The sequence below is a fragment of the Centruroides vittatus genome, unplaced genomic scaffold (genome assembly GCF_030686945.1).
Source record: "Centruroides vittatus isolate TY-2023 unplaced genomic scaffold, ASM3068694v2 contig_620, whole genome shotgun sequence".
NCBI classification, from domain to species: Eukaryota; Metazoa; Arthropoda; class Arachnida; order Scorpiones; family Buthidae; genus Centruroides; species Centruroides vittatus.
This window is the reverse complement of record NW_027122381.1, coordinates 434,587-451,893: the sequence shown is the minus strand read 5'-3', so window position 1 is coordinate 451,893 and position 17,307 is coordinate 434,587. Positions and strand designations below refer to the sequence as shown.

The 17,307-nt window shown below is 32.5% G+C and overlaps 1 protein-coding gene across 1 annotated transcript; it reads right to left on the bottom strand.

Annotated features, from left to right (window-relative positions):
* Positions 1–909: 909 nt before the first annotated feature.
* LOC136979360 (uncharacterized) lies at positions 910–10,018 on the bottom strand. The gene is made up of 8 exons (XM_067275302.1): positions 9,936–10,018; positions 5,844–5,994; positions 5,261–5,522; positions 5,094–5,158; positions 4,433–4,708; positions 3,603–3,632; positions 1,261–1,389; positions 910–1,124 (listed from the first exon to the last, which is right to left on the bottom strand). Exons 2-8 carry the CDS (start codon positions 5,983–5,985, stop codon positions 1,105–1,107), a joined length of 924 nt encoding a protein of 307 aa, XP_067131403.1. The 5' UTR covers positions 5,986–5,994; positions 9,936–10,018; the 3' UTR covers positions 910–1,104.
* Positions 10,019–17,307: the final 7,289 nt, after the last annotated feature.

Here is a 17,307-nt window from a genome sequence, read left to right as displayed (position 1 = left end):
TATACATGAAAAATGTCAAAAAAAAAAAATTACAAAATTCTATCTTCTCCCCGAGGGTGTGAAGGTTCTTTCAATAAAGTAAGTTGAATTTATGTTAAAATAACGTATTCATTTACAACAAAAAAGATCTAAAACATCTGTTACTTCATTTATACTCTTTAAAGAATTTGATCCATTTGACAAATTTTCAAAAAACTGTCCCTCGACCTTCCGCCGGATAAAAATTACCATGTAAAATTTGATCCTGATAAACCAATTTTGCCTGATTCACGCGGAAAAGTACCGACTTTTTTACTATTATTTAACGAATTATAATTGTTTAATATGAAAAATACTACATTAAAAAGTTTCCAAATTTTCTTATCTCCCACCAGAGTGGCTGAAAACCCATTTCAAAACAAAATTGCTGTCTTATTCAATACTTTATGTTCGACTTTTGTCGAATTGCCTGCAAAATGCATAGTTTTGGGCCATACTGTATATTAAAAAATTCTTCTTAATTAAAGAATAAATGAAAGAATTAAAATTCGCAATTCAAATTTGCAATTGTTTTTATTGAATTGCGTTAAATAATTTAAATATAATTTTATACTTTTTTTTTTATATTTAAAATAATAATTTTTATATACATTTTTAGTGTATTACATTCTTCCTTTTTTTCACCCGATACTTTGTAATACAAAATATTAAAATTTAAATTCGAAAATTCGATTTAGGATATCGAGAACATTTTACTTAAGTCTGTAAACATCGATATCGAATTTTTTTTTCCTCCTTTAATCCTGAAGCAAAACTTCTTAACATTCAACTTCACCATAAATAAATAAAGCTTCATCCTCTTCAAAATTGAAAAAAAAAATGATATAGATTTAGATTATATATATATATATATATTCAGTTTTCTTCCACCGAATAAAGTTACGTAGCATCATTGACATCCATTGAGCATTGTTCGTGTCAGTTTATTCCTCATCATCTCCATTTGGGTAGCGACTCTTGAAGCTGCATAAGGAAAACACAGTTTTCACCTTGCGCAAACTATAATTTATCCTCTTCTCGTACGTTTCCCTTGTTAAATTATTATTCAAGACACAATTCTCGTTATCATATACGCCAAGGTGGTTCTTTGTGAAGCCATGCAAAGAAATGGCACTCATAAGATGTCATGGTAAAAGAAGCGGCAACGTGAAATTTACTGTTTTCTTCTAAAAAAAATCTTTTAAAAAATTATTTCTAAGATTAGGTAAATTGTATACTTACTGGTGCAGTGTGTTTTATGGACTGGTTGATCGTTTCGCATGCACCTAATGCTGCAATAAGACACACGTCCGCAATCTTGACATTTATATCTAGCTTCTTCTTCGCAATGAATGTTGTAACACTTCTTTCCTGTGGATAAAATGTTTTTAATTTTATAAATTTTTATTTAAAAGTTGTATAAAGTGATATTATTGAGAATATCTTTTAAAATCCTTTGATATAGAAATAATTGCATCATAGAAATTTGCCGCCATATTTAATCCTTTCTACTTACTAAATATTGCAGTTTATAGTTTAAAATGATTATTTATTTATATTTTATATAAAAAGAGAAGACTAAAAGTCTATGACTGTGATATAAAATACACGACATATCATATTTTAGTAAAGAAAATGGTAAAGGTGGACTAAATATGTCAGATAGGTGGCTCAAAAGAATGCGCTATTCTATTATTGCTAGCCCCGGAATTTCTGCAGAAGCTGCCATCTATCGGAAGGAAACTGCGACTATTAAAAATTTTCTTTTTTTTCTGTTTTTTTTTTTTTTTACTTTATTTGAGGCCAAATGTTTATTCACATTTTTCAACATTTATTTTTTATTATTATGTATTTTTTATTAATTGAAATTTAAATTTATTACATTAACATCTAATAATAATTATCAAAAAGTACCGTAATTAATTTATACTTTGGCATTTCATCTTCTCTACTGAATTTTAATTACAAAATATTCTTTATCTTCATGATTAAAGTTTATATTCTTTACTTGAAACAATTAAAAACTATTACAAGTATGTAAATAAGCTGCGAGAATTCTTCTTGAAATAACAATACCTTAATTATCTTCATTTGCTTTCACGGTGGATTGAGAAATTTTATTTTATTATGTTTTTGTGCAAAAAAAGAAAAAATAATAATGGAAATTAGTATCTTGTGAATATTAAACAGTATTTAACACGCATGAAATCTTAACAACGTGACGTCATGTGTAAGAGGCTTGCCTGTGGTCTAGTGGATAACACTAGTTGCGGGCCGATGGACTGGTCTCGTGGAATTATTCCGGTATTCATTCAGTGCCTAACACGTAAATAGAGGTCACTTTCCCATAAAAAATACTCTTGTGAAGTACCCTACTTTGCCTTACCCCATTAATCCAATCTATGTGTAAGACCTTTACATCACACTGTGATCATGTGATGATTGAATTTTTAATGTAAAATACCATCACGTTAAGACTATAAGATCGATTTAGAATTCAATATAAGCTTTCAGTCACATTAATTTTATTCAGGCTTTTTATAATGTTGTAATGTCGTACAGTATGTTACAGTTGTATAACGTAAATAGGGTTATGTGGATATTGTGTTTTATTGGCTCCTTTTATATATTATGGTTATAATGCCTTATATTCAAAGTGTATTTATTGTAACCTGGCTCGGGAGGACTATTAAAAAAGCCGGAATGCATCTCGGGATATTAAGTGTTAATTAAAGAAATCGGTGTGTGATAAGTCTGATAATTATAACAATAAGACCAGAAGGCTTATGTGGTTATTTACTACTTTTTAATCAATGTAGAATTTTACCCGTTATGAATAGATTATAAGTACAGTGACGTCAGCCAGCAAAGGTAACAACGTCACGTTTTTAGTTTGGTTTATTTGTTTACGTGTAACGCGACACGTGGGCGATATGCAGAGAGGAGATGCCTCTCGGGAGGACTTCCCATGAGAAACTGGCCCCTATTTAAGTATTAATAACGTGAAGAAAATTCGGAAAACACCACATGGCCAGCCCGCTGGCAAGACGCAAACCCACGATCGTGTTTAGTGATTTTTATCCACTAGGCCACTTGTGGGCAGCATATTTCTACATAAATGAAAAATTTTCATATTTTTTGTAAAACCTGACTTTTAATCGAATTAAAATCTAATTAATTAATTAAACACAATACACTAACATACTGGGGACTTTGTAGCCAACTACCTGGTACAATTACGTTATAGGAGGGTCTAGCCCGCAATGGGATCGACCAGCACGGATATTAATGAAAACGATACTGTCATAGTGTATAGGATAAATTAGCTTGGTATGGACTGGATTCATCACCGGATTCCTCGTAGCGGTAGGCTAATTTATATTTTTTTTAGCATAAAAATTTAAATATAAAATTTTAAGTCATTCATCGCAATTGTTTCATGTGATTTTACAGAGCAATTTTTTATTTAGGATCATATTTAAAATATATAATACATATTCAAACATAACAAAGTCTATATAATTCTACAAATATTATTTTATTTTTTAATAATTTAGTAAAAAAATAATTCTGGAATTACATACCAAAACCGGAAATTTTCTTTTTATTCTTTTCTGTTAAACAAAAATAAATAAAATTTAATAGAACAATTTAAGTTAAATGATAATGAAAAGCTATTTTGTATTATAATTTTGCCTATTCAAAAGAAATTAGCGTAAGGACACCCTCAAGTTGTGTATAATGAGTAAATCTGATCTCTCTGAGGTATGCTACTGTAAATGACAGAGAGAGAGAAAGAGAAAATGAAGTTTAGACTCTAACCATTATATAATAACCAAGATCAAATTCGAACCTGAATTTCTCATAGCAAAACTACTGTAATATTTTCAATCACTTCAAAAATATAAATATTGTATCAATTAATAGCTTAAAATTATATGGGGATTTTTTCTTAATTTATAGAGAAATTCGTTAAAAACTAAAACCTAAGTTTAAAACTTTGAATACATTCTATTATTATTTTTAAAATTTTTATTGATAGTATATAAACATATTATGTATCGTTTTCTGTGATACGCGTTAGATATCAAGTTTAAAAACTTTTATAACGATGATTGGTTGAATATATGATTATCTCGACGATGATTGGTTAACTCTAATCAATTTAAATTTTCAAATTTTCATGCGTGATATTCTATTTATATTTTAGAAAACGTTGAATGTTAACAATAAATTTCCTATTTGATTTTATATTATAAATAAATTTTTGAAATTTTATATGATACATAAACTTAGAAATTGTTCGAGAAATTCATAAAATTAGATTAAAATTTGTATCAATGATGTTAAGTGTGGATTAGGGTTAAAGATTTATAAAAATTAAGTTTCTTTTTATATCTAAAATTGAATTTACCGGGTAAAGGACGAATAATTACGCTGCGTGACGGATACACTTCATCTACTCTAGAAGTATTTTCGTGTAAAGAAAGATCTCTGAAATCTTCTGAGAGGAAGCAATACCTTTTGTCAACAAGTACACTCAATGATTCTTCTTTCGTTAAGTAACTTCTTAATTGGTTCAAAGTGATGGAAAGCTCTTTAGGTACAGTCACTTGACCCATATATTTTACAGCTGTTCTATCTCTGTTTGCCTGACACACGAGATATTTTATTGTTTCACTCTTTCTGTCTACAAATATAATTATTTTTACAATTATTCTTATATTAAATACGCTATTGTTTAAAGAATAACATTATTAAATTAGGGAATAAAATGTAAAAAAAAAGAACAAGAGAAAGATCCTCCTGTTAGTGATAAAGAGTGGTGCCATCTATTAGCTAAAAATTAAGCTGCAAGATAACAGCTACACGTGCCAGCACGTCACGTAGATTGTGCGATGCATTCTACGCGCTGCTCGCGTAGAACGTATCGCATAAGTTTAATATATTAAAATAAAATCTCTTCGTCTCCTCTCCAACTTTAATTCACCACTCTTATCAATTATGTACCACATAATAATCAATATTAAAGCTATAGAAAGGTGGAGGGATGAAAACATTTCTTTCATTCTTACCATTATTGCCAACCCAAACAACATTCTGCTTGTTGATTTTGTATGCTTTATTGGAATAATTATTACTAAAATAAAGTTATAAAAGAACATTTTAGACATACAACTCGACCCTTCTATAGAAAAAAAAATTAAACGATTAATTTGAAAATAGGGTGGTGCCAACTTACTTGGAAGTAATTCTTTCGCCAGACATTACCCAATTATTTCTTTTTATATCTTCTTCTCTCCTTTTATTCTTCATACAGGAACACGAAACTAAGTTACTGTTTTTGATTGGAATTTCCTCCAAGCTGTCGTAATTTTGTTCCACCGTGAACACGTTGTAACCAATGTCTTTGTGCGGGATCAAAGGAGAATCAATGGCGCGTCTCCACCTGTTTTCCACGAATTTCTCTTGCTTTAATTTCTGTCTTCTTCTCGATTCTGTTTCTAAAAGTTCAATTTCGTATCCTGTTTGCCTTTTATAACAATTCCTTAAGAGTCTAGCGTGTTGTTATGGAACAGCGCGTAGTCGCGTCGCATCGCATCGCCTCGTAAAAAAACCATTCAGATTAATAACAATAATACATTTGCTTTATTATATCCACTAAAAATACAAAATATGTCGCGATTTCTTCTATATTTTAAATGTTTTCTTAGTTTTTATTAATGGAAACTTATTTTAATACGTGTTTGCCTTAGTTAGGAAGCGACGCGACTTCGCGCCGAAGCGCCTTGTAACACGTTAGATGTTTATTATATAATACTTACTGCTTTTGTTCCTGCAGTAGCAATATATCACCACAGCTATAAACAACATAACAAGTGCCACATTTATAATAATTGCAGCGATCCAAGCAACTGGTTCGGATTTTTCTTCAGATCCTGAACGATCATCGTGACTATCGCTCATCTCATAAATCTAAATAAAAATATAAAACAAGTCAATGTATTTGTCTTTTAAATATATGTTAAATTATGCTTTACATAATAAAGTAATATAGATTTTATGCATTATCTAAAAAAGCCGTATATATAATTTTTTTTTTGTGAGTCGGGAGTTTCTAATACTATTATCTGAGCATATATCCAGCTTATAAATATACTTAGTGCTTAAATTAGTATTAAACTGCATAAAGAACAGTAGAAACACCCCATTAGCTCTGAATTAGCTGACAACACTTTGTAGTTATGTTTATTGCTTACATTAGTGTTAAGCAGTGTTGTCAGTGGTAAAATCGGAAGTTTCTAATGCTGTTTTCTTTCTATTTTATAAATATATTTAGTACTTAAATGAGTATAAACTGGATAAATAGCGCCATTTTACTCCTGACAACACTGCTTAACACTAATGTAAACACTAAGCGTAATTATAAACAGTGTTTTCAGAGCAAAATGGGAAGTTACAAGTGTTCTTTACTCAGTTTAAAACTAATTTAAGCACTGAATATATTTATAAACAGGATAAATGCTGATATAATTGCGCTAAAAACTCCCCATTCTGTGAGACTATCGACTTAATTAATTTTGTTAAAAATTAAATAAAAACGTATTATAATTTATAAAGATTTTTACAGGTTAATTGAATGTAAATTTCCAACAACCTTCGAATAATATCGATTCAAAGTTGATCAAAGTGACTAAAATAAAACCTTGACGTGCAAATCTTATAAAGAAATCTAAAAAGTTCCTAGAAAATACTTTATTTCCTTTCTAAAACAAAAAAATTAGAAAATAAAATTAGTTTTTTAGAATTTACATTCGTGTTTTATTCATTTTAATATAGTCTTTACACGTTATAAAGTAAAAAATTAAATAGAATTTCTCGTGATTTTTGTAGATAAAGGACTGAATTTATTAGTTTATTAATTTATTTTTAATTTATTAATACTTTATACTAAAAAGCATTGCTCTAAACTTATCAAAATTACATCAGATAAATTTATAAATATTAAAAACATGCTTAGTTTATCAATAACACAAAGTCAAATTATCGCAAGAGTCGCATCGCATTCGTCGCGCGGAGAACGCGACGAATCCTCTCTCACTTCTTAATAATACTTAGAATTTTATAATAATTTACGTCTTTTCAATAAATCGATAATGAGAAATTTAATCAATAAACCAAAAAATTTATAATAATTTACCTGCTTCTATTAGATCGCGGATAAATAATCTGCGGTCGCTTCGCGTTAGCGCGCGTTAAAAGCGACGCGACTGTATATCACTTAATAACAAATTTAATCATAATTTAAGTTCCTTCAATTGGATAATTTTAAAATTTAGCGCACATAATCTTATAAATATTAAAATTATTTGACATAATAATTATATTCATATGTTAAATCATTTATTAATTATAATAAGATTTGTAAGAAATGATAGCAGCATGAAAGAACACGAATTATACACAAAAATCCTTAAAAATAATTTTAAAAAAAATAAACAAACTGTAATTTAATTAAGACTTTACATAATGTTTAAAGTTTTTATCAATTAAAAGTGAAAAATAAAAATTAATGTATTTAAACACAATTAAGTGTATAGACATAACACATCAAATTAAAAGGAACGGGTTTAAATGAATGTTAAACTACTTCTTTAGTAACAAAAGTCAACATTTTTCCAATTTTTCGTTTACATAGAACAGTTGCCATGGCTACAAGCCAAAGATAAAAGGTTCAATGCTGCTATTATTCTTAGAAATGCCCAATTTACTAATGTAAAGAATGAAGAACATAGAAAAAAGCAAGAAAAAACCCAATTTTCTTAATTTATCTACATTTAATTAATCATTTCATTACTAAATTTATAAAAATTCCTTATATAAATACTCATTTTTAAGAATTTTACCTATATTTTTAACATTATAACACCTATCTCCACTATAGAAACATGTATAATTAATTATAATTAAAACAGTATAATTAATTATTAAGTATAATATATTTTAAATTAAATTCAAATTATAAAAGTTTATATTAATTAAATTAGACAGGAATCAAATTAAATCTTACATTAAAACAATTAAAACACATTTAAATAATCTTAAAATATATAATATTAATTTAATAAATTTAATAATAAATAAATAAATAAAATATTATTTCGAGTATAGAATTGTAATTATTTTTAATATATAAAAATATACTTTATTTATTTAAAATTAAATAATAAAATTAAAATATTTGTAAATAAATTTAATTCAATTTCTTAATTTACTACTTTTAAACAATTGAAATGCTTAATTTTAATTTTTAAATTAATTATATTTATTACACTTTAATTACAATCAACTTTTACTATTTAATTTTTCTCATCTAAAATTTAATTCTTCTGAATTAATTTATATATTAATTATTTTAATTTATTATTATTAAATTAATATAATTATAATTTAAATTAAATGAACATAATTTAAAATATTTTTAAACATTTTCTACTTAACAAATCTTAATAATTAGTTATGTAATAAGGTAAATAATTATTAAAATATTTAATAAATAATAATTATAATACTATAAAATAAGAAGAAAAAAAGTCATTTTAAACAATAAAAATATAAATAAATATTTTTTAAATATTCAGTTATTTAAAGTTTATTAATTAAAAATGATTTAATAATATTAAATATAATTAATTATTTAAAAAATTTTTTATCATAATTAATTCTATAAAATTACTGAAAATTACAATTGATTTTATCATAAAATATAAAATTAAATTAAAATTATTCTATAATAAAATTTTAATGATAATAGGGCCTATAGTTTAAAAAATTCAATTTTAATTTTCTTTAAAAACTACAGTTAATTAATTAATTACTATTATTTTATTTAATTAATAAAAAATTATTAAGAAGAAATTTATCTTTATTGCATTTAAACATGTCGAAAACTTAATCAGTTTTCAATTAATTAATTAAATTTAAATGCAAATTAATCGTAATTTCATGCTAGTTTCATGCTAGTTTAATTCCTAATTCCTCACTTGAATCATCTAACATCTAAATTAATTTCTGTGATAAATAATTTGCGATTAAACTGAACTTTAAAGTCGTGATTTTTTGAACTATCGCGTCGCGTGTCGCGTGTCGCGTCGTAATTTGTTAGTTAAAATTATAGCAAAAAGAATTATATTTCTCACAGTTTCAAATGTTTAATTCTTTTTAATTTATAAAATATATTTTCGTTTCATTTAAAACAACCTAAATTAATAAATTGAAGTTAGTTTTAAGGCATGAAATCGGAAGCGAATGGATGCGACGAACACGTGTTGTCGTTCGCGTGTAGATTTAATGTTCAGAACAGATAATAAGTATTTTAATCTTTATCATTCTGTTTAAAGTGTTAAATATTTAAGTGTTTGTAATAAATAAATAGTCTATAAATCATTAAATAATAAGAGTTTTATCGGTTTTTTTTTAATAGTTCAATCAGTAGCATCGATTAGGCGTCGAGTCCCGTCGTCGGATCAGAACGTCTTAATTAAATTTATATTTCTATATTAATGATCATATAAAAGTGTTTAAAAACATATTAAATATCAATTTAATTTCTTTTGTTATAAAATATTTTAAAATAATAAAATAATAAATACTTTCGTACCTATCGAAATCCACGCGACGAGTCGCAAACTATGGCGACGCGCTTTAATGAAAATCTCGTAATAATATATATTTATTTGTTAAAACACTTAAATATACAAAATATTAGACTATAATATAAAATAATTTATGTTAATATAATATAAATTATCAATTAAAACATTTTGAAGTATTTATTTCAAGTACATGCGAAGCGACGCGACGCGACGCGACATCTGATCGTTCGCATCCGTCATATTAAAATTCTAAGTTCTCACCTGAATCCCAGTGTTTCGATATTGCTTTTTTAACAATTATATTTTATATATTTTCATTTTTAAGCATAAAATTTAAGATAAAATGTATTTAGAAGGAGAACGGAAGGGGTTCTTCACGCGTTTAACTCGATCAGTCGATACGAGAAACTAGAACAATGACGTCAACAATAGTATTAAATCGGAACAGGTGTTTTTGTATGAAGTGCAACCAATCCCGTAATACGTGTCATTCTACTTGTTTCATTTATAATTTAAACTTTGAATTTTTAAGAAAAGAAAAAAAACACATCAACAAAATTAAGAACAGAAAAAATTCAAGGAAGAAAGTTTCGAGTGGAACAATTTCCATAGCAACCAAACTAATTTCTTGAGTTATTTGACAATATTTTTGAAGTCCTGAATCTATAAATATTAAAATAAAATATTAAAAAATGTATTTTAGTATCAGTTTCTTTCTACAAATCAATACATTTGTATTGTGTAAAGTCTTAAATCAAGCATTAAATTGGTCGAAGAACAACGGCAAATAAAGGTGCTTAAAGAAGATAAAATAATGTTTTTCTCGTTAATTATATAATAATAATCATTAATAAATAATCTCATGATGATAATTTTATCATTTTTATAGTTCAAGACGATGCGAAACAACACAAGATAGAAGCCTACATTCAGAGTTAATTAAGGTAAGCGGCATTTTCCTGCGATAATTTCTCTTTTAAAATAATTAATTAATCATCACTAAACAAAATCGAGGAAAGTGATAGAAATCTTATAAAATGTATTGTTTTTTAATGTTTTTTTTTTCCCTGATTTACAGCTTGTGTCGCATACGGCGCGGCGCGTATGTCGCAAAAGCGCCGCGATTGTCCTTAATACTCTATTTTAATTTTAAAATTACAAAACTAATTGAAAAAATTTAAGTAAATAAAGCAGAATATTATAAAGAATTTTTTAAATAAAATATAATAAAAAGATTTTTGTATAATTTCGTGTGTTGCGGGATGCGCAGTTTATATATTAAAATGGGCGCCATTTTGTTTCCGAATGGTAGAATTAATTAGAAAAATAAATTTTCTTGGCATTTATATGTACTGTACATTAACGTTAAGTTAATAATAATTAATCAGAGAATTGTGCAGTTTTAATTATTGTAACAATATAACAATTGTAAGATTCTCTACATTTACTAACTCGTGACAAGGATATAAATGTGATGTATAATGTGCATACATTATATTTAAATTTAAATTAAATAAACACTTAAAAATTATTTAAAAGTTTATTTATCACACTTTATTCTGTGTTTAAAAGTATATATAAAGTTATAAAAAGTATGTCGAACGTGACTACATAATTTCTGAAATTGCCGGATTACGATGAAGTTTTTTATTAATTATAATTTGGCTAATAAATGAATTTTAGTTTAAAGTAATTTGATATTACATATAGGCCATTCCGCCATCTGTTAAAAAATTCATGAACTATTTAAGATTATAGAAAACAAGTTTAGATAATTCGCAGAATGTATACTATAAAGTAATTTGAATTAAATTTCATTTAACTTTGTAAAATTATTTTCTAATTATTTGGAGAATATTTATACGAATGTGTGTTATAGTGCTTTATACATTTATTTTATTATTATATAAGAGCTGGCAACATTGCATCTGTACAAGTACATGTGAGGTTGCCAGCTCTACTATACACTGGGCAAAACGGCTTTTATATAACTGGACAAGCAAGCCGATAAAATTGTTCGTTTCATATGAAATGGGTTATAACAATGTAATCTTCATTTTCCCGTGTCATTTTGCAATCTAATAGAGAGGTTGAGGCGCACGTATTCAGCCCAAAACGCAAACGGCGGACGGACGAGCGCCGCCATCTGGCAATTCTATACGGTCGGTAATGACGTTCGCTACGTCTAGAATGGCAAGTAGACGACCGGCTTAAACTTCTCCATTTTTTTGTGTTTGTGGTTAAAATTATGATCTATTTTATTAAAATAATGATTATTTAAGCATTTACGAATAATATTGTAGAGAAACAGACGATTTTAATCCAGAAATTATTTAATTATTGAATTTTTTAGCAAGTGATGTGAAGAATTTACATATATTAGTCTTCATAATAGTTTATCTTAAGGTAGGTTTGTTCTTCCATGGCATCTTCTACCATCAACAGCGTAATACGTTTGTAAATTTTCTAAAAATTAATTTTCCGAATTTACATTAGCCACTACTTCTCTCGACAAAAGTATGAGGTAGTCCTATCGTACGGTAGGGGAATTAAAAATAATTATTCAGGGTCATTAAACACCTTATAAATACTTTTAAACAGTTTAATTTGTTTATTTACCTTTGCTAGTAACCCTCGATGTTAAATGTATCCGCCATTTTTTCACCAAATTTCTTCTTCTTCTTCTTCTTCTTCTTCTATGTTCCAGTTTATATGGAGATTTTAGCCTGTTCGCCTTTTCTCCGATGTACAGTACACCGCTTAACGATTATACGAAGCGGTTCGAACGATATATAAAACGTTCTAAAGCTTCCACGTGCTGACGACGAGGAAGGTCGACGTGAGCCCAGTAAATAGAAGTGAGGGTTCGGACTACTGTTAGATCTATTGATAAAGTGCGGCCGAGGTCTTGACAGGCCTACTTAAATTTTGGACAAGTAATCCAAAAATGGCGGGATGTTTCCGGAGCGCCATAGTTCGGGCAGTCGGGAAAGACACAAAGACCTCTGGAATAGAGAAACCCGTTTAATGGGGCTGTATCGGTTCGAAGGCGGGCCAAGAGGGTTTCGGCATAGCGAGACGAGGCGTATGAATATCGCCAGGGAACAAAAGGCCGGAGGTGATCCCGACCTTTTTGTCTAAGACTAGTAGACCAGGAGTCGATGTAGGTATTGATAATAATATCGCGCATGGCCCGGATTAGATCGCGTGCCAAGAGGGGCTGCCTCCAGGAGCCGGATGGGTTGTATTTTCTTGCCGCCTTGCCTGCTGCTTCATTGATTTGAATGCCGACGTGGCCCGAGATCCACCCAATCTCGACTGCCTTGGGATGCAAACTGATTTCGGCTGCTAAGTCGATTATTATTGCCGGAGATGAAAAATTAACATTACCCACCGCCTGTATGACTGATTTGCTGTCTGAGAGAATGACAGTCGGATTGTGGAAGCTGGAGCTGATTTGCAATGCTCGTTTTATTCCTAGAGCCTCTGCGCCAAATACGCTACAGTGCTCGTGAAGGAGTCAAGTTCCTCGGAGTTCGCGAGCCGGAAAAACTACACCTATCGCCGTACGGGTACTGGATTTGGAGGCATCCGCCCCCAAGAAGAATTTGCCCTACCAGGAGGACTCCAGAAGCTCCTGAAAACGTGCGCAATTGACCTCCGGAGGGTCAGTGGTAGAAAATGATAACTCGTCGAAGCAAAGATGAGGAAGAACACTAACTGTGCTCGGCGCCATATGCCTTTGACGATAGATACGTGACATTGGCAGACCCTCTCGGCGGAGATGGGATAAAACCCGGGAAACGTACGGACGCTGGTACAGGCGCCAATGATAATATTCCAAACAGGGTGCCGTGAGAAAAATTAAATATAGGGGGCTAAACGGGCCTCTGGAGATTTGGACGATGGCGTGGGACATCGCTCTTTGGCGTATTTTCGTCTGTAAGGGAATATAGCCTGTTTCGGCATAAAGCGAGATAAGGGGGGTAGACTTGCGGCCGGATGGCCGAGCGGTCAAGGTTAGCAGCCTGCCGCCCTGGGGGACCCGGGATCGAATCCGGACGAGTCGAATAATCCCCAGGAATTTTTCGGGGGGTGGTCCGTCAGAATATGTCGGTCCCCGTCCCTCACCACCCGGCCGCCCCATTGTGGGCCTGGCCGAAGCCATAATAGGCTTGCTATAAGAGGCCCTCTTAGTGCCCACTGGGCGGAAAGAGTTACAAAAAAAAGGGGGTGGACTTAGGAACACCCAACGCCGTGCGAAGAGCGGTGTGTATTGGTTTTTCGATACGACTAATCGTGGTAGGAGGAGCGCCGAAGGTTGCCATAGGACTTACAGTAGAACCATGTATACTAGACGAAGAATGTCAACTTTTCTGGCGCCATTCCGGCGCGAGGCGAAATATTTTAATAAGGAGCTTGCGCGAGTCAGTTTCGATTGCAGGAAGGTTTCATGTACATGCCACGTAAAGGTCTGAGAGAAATAAATATCTAAGATACGTAATGACGAACGTTGGGGAATAATTCCCGAGTTTAGAGACAGTGCTTAGGTGGGCGGTGGATTTTCGGAGAAAAATCTATAGTTGCACTTTTGGTGGCTGAGAATGACAGGCTCCATGTAGTTGCCCAGTGTTCGAGGTGGTGAAGAGCCGTCTGGATGCGGCAAGCGGCTTGGGTAAGGATAGTAACTTGTGGTTAGAAGGTAAAGATCGTCAGCGTAGAGAATTGCCGTTACATTGGCTGGGAGTGCTGTCCATAGGTCCGCCATATAAAATGTGAAAAGAACAGGGGCGAGAACGCTTCCCTGCGGAACACCATGCGGAAATGCACGAGGTGCTGATAAAACACCCCGCCAGTGGACTTGGAATGTACGATTCAGAGAAACGATGAGATCCAAGTGAGCAGCCTCCCTCTGATGCCAAAATATTCCAGTTTTGCCAGGAACCCCTCCTGGCACACTGAATCGTAGGCCCCCTCTAAATCGAGGGCGACCAGGTATACCCAGTGAAGTCTCGCTCGGGCTACCGCTATATGGTGATGTAGTACCACTAGCGCTTCCTCCACCCCTCGGTATGGAAGAAAGCCAAAGTGATGACTATTGAAGAAGTCGGTATGTATGACCAGGTTCAAGATGCGATACAGGATCATCCGTTCGAACAGTTTGGTGATGTGGGAAGTTAGGGAGATGGGCCGATACGAGGAGCAAGATGTCGCTAAGCGGCTTGGTTTTGCTATTGAAATAATGATGGCTGAAGTCCAAACTGGGGAGCAGGTCCCAGAGGTCCAGATATCGTTCAAACGGTCCAGTAAGATAGAGAGGTCCACGGAGGAGAGAGACCGTAACGCTAGAGCCCTCACCCCGTCTGGACCTGGAGTAGTTGATCTGATCTTGCGAAGAGCCCTGTAAAGTTCTATCTTATTGAACAGACAATCATCAATTATGAGTGGCCTCTGACGAGGGGGTCCCTAGAGAAACGAAAAAACCCGTCGGACGGGCTCGCCCGAAAAAGGAAGCTAGGGCGTCTATTTGTTGAGTTAGAGTTAATAAAGGGTCTCCTCGGGCGCCTGTGGAGTCCTCGGGAGACGAAATATCCGGTAGAGAGTGGACTGGGATGGAGGGGAGGCGCACAGGCGCTCCCACCACTCCCGTCGAGATTGGCGAGATTTTCTTCTGAGTAGAGCCCCATAGAATTTGTATCGGTACCACCAGTCAAGAGAAGCTAATTTACGTGCAAGACGGAAGGCACGACGTTTCTTTGCTCTTATCTGGCTGCATTCAATGGTCCACCACGGTAGTTGTCCCGACACAGGGAGAGATAGGAACGTGGTACTGGCCGCCACCGCCTCTTGGAGATGGTCAACAAAGGCCCAATACGAATCGGGTTGACTTTCATCTGGAGACCAGCTCTGGTCTAGGCAGCCGGAATATTTACTCCAGTTTGTAGTATAGTGTAGGCGTCGAGGAATCCGCCCACAATGGGTGCCCGGAATTGTGATTGTAATGAATATTGGAGCGTGATCACTAGTGAGGGTGTCTTGACACCAAATTTTCCGTGAGTCAATGCGCGACGTTCACTGAGTCACGTGATGATGTGAACGAACTCAGCAAGGTCTTATACTTGGGCTTAAAACGTCAAACGCGTACTTATGCTTGCCATACAAGTTTAACGCTTGTACTTGCGCCTCAACCTCTCTAATGAAGACAATATTCATGAGGAAGTACATTCAAACTAAACTTGAACAGATGAAAAAATGAGAATAAACTGTATATTACTACCTTGCATATTATTAGCATAGATTATATTAGTATTTAGTATACTAGAGGTTAAGAGAAACTGGTCTTCATTTACATGACCAAGTCTGTTGGCAAGGCACGAACCCACGATCGGTGTTCAGTGGTTTTTTTCCACCCTGCCACTGTTTGGCTCGCGAAACTTCTGGTAAAGGTGAATCATATATTAAGCTGGTCAGAATGGATATTAATTCCATAAAAGTTAAGCGGGAAGTCAAAGCCTTTACTGAAAAAAACAACAAACCGTTATCTACATACCGATATAACTACTAATCACTGAATAGTACCCTCTCGCCGTACAGAACCTTCTTATTTGTAATAGTGACGGAGTTCTGCGCTGCGAGAATAGAACAGAAAAAAACAAAAATATCGACACACTTGCATAAAGCAAACGAAGACGGAACTGATCATCCAGCTACTTAGATGGCAGGGAAATCCTCATAAATTTAGAGAGGGGAAGCTACCCCAAAGCTAAAGCTGTGCATCCAAAGTAGGAGACTGGGTTCGTACTTTATCAAATCCTCGTTTTTTGATCTATAAAGTTCTAGAACACTTTCCTACATCTGGCTAGCCACAACTTGTGTAGTGTCTTGCCCCTATACATCATACCTTTCTTGTTAACAAAGAGTCATGATCGTCATCTAACTCTGTTCTGGAGAAAATTTTTGAATTGAAATAACTTGACTTCCGTTCCAAACCGGAAGTTCGTATATAGTTAATCGGGGCATCCGGCTCCTAAGCTTTCCAAATCTGGTCTCGAATTTCATCTAACTCCGTTCTGTAGATTAAAAAAAAGACAGACAGCCGCCAGTAAGAATTTATAGTCTATAACTTTAAAACTGCAGCCAAAGAAAAACCTGTATAAAACGGAATGCGAAAATGAAACTTGTACAAAACGACGAAAATCAGCGGTCACGATTGTTCATTGGTTCTTTAGAGCTACGTCACGAGTGAGCGCAGCCGACAATCATATGAATACTGTACTCGAATATGACGTCACGTCGAAAGGCATCCACTAATTTGCGACGGGCTTAACGAGACGTATGGTATAAACCAAATAAGTACAGTACAGTAATGAAGGTGTTATTTTATATTAACAAAATTTTGAACGGAAGCTCATTTTGTAATTACAGAATAATATATGGGCAGAGCTGGCTCTAGATTTGATGATGGTTAGGGGTCAAACGTCGGCAAGACATGCATTTGACTCCTTATCTTTCTACATAAAATGAAAAAACCAATTGTTTTAAAATGCCATACCAAATAGAAGTGTCATACCTTGCTCCGTCGATTAATATTCAACTCACACTGTAATACAGTAAAGAATCGAAAATCGGAATC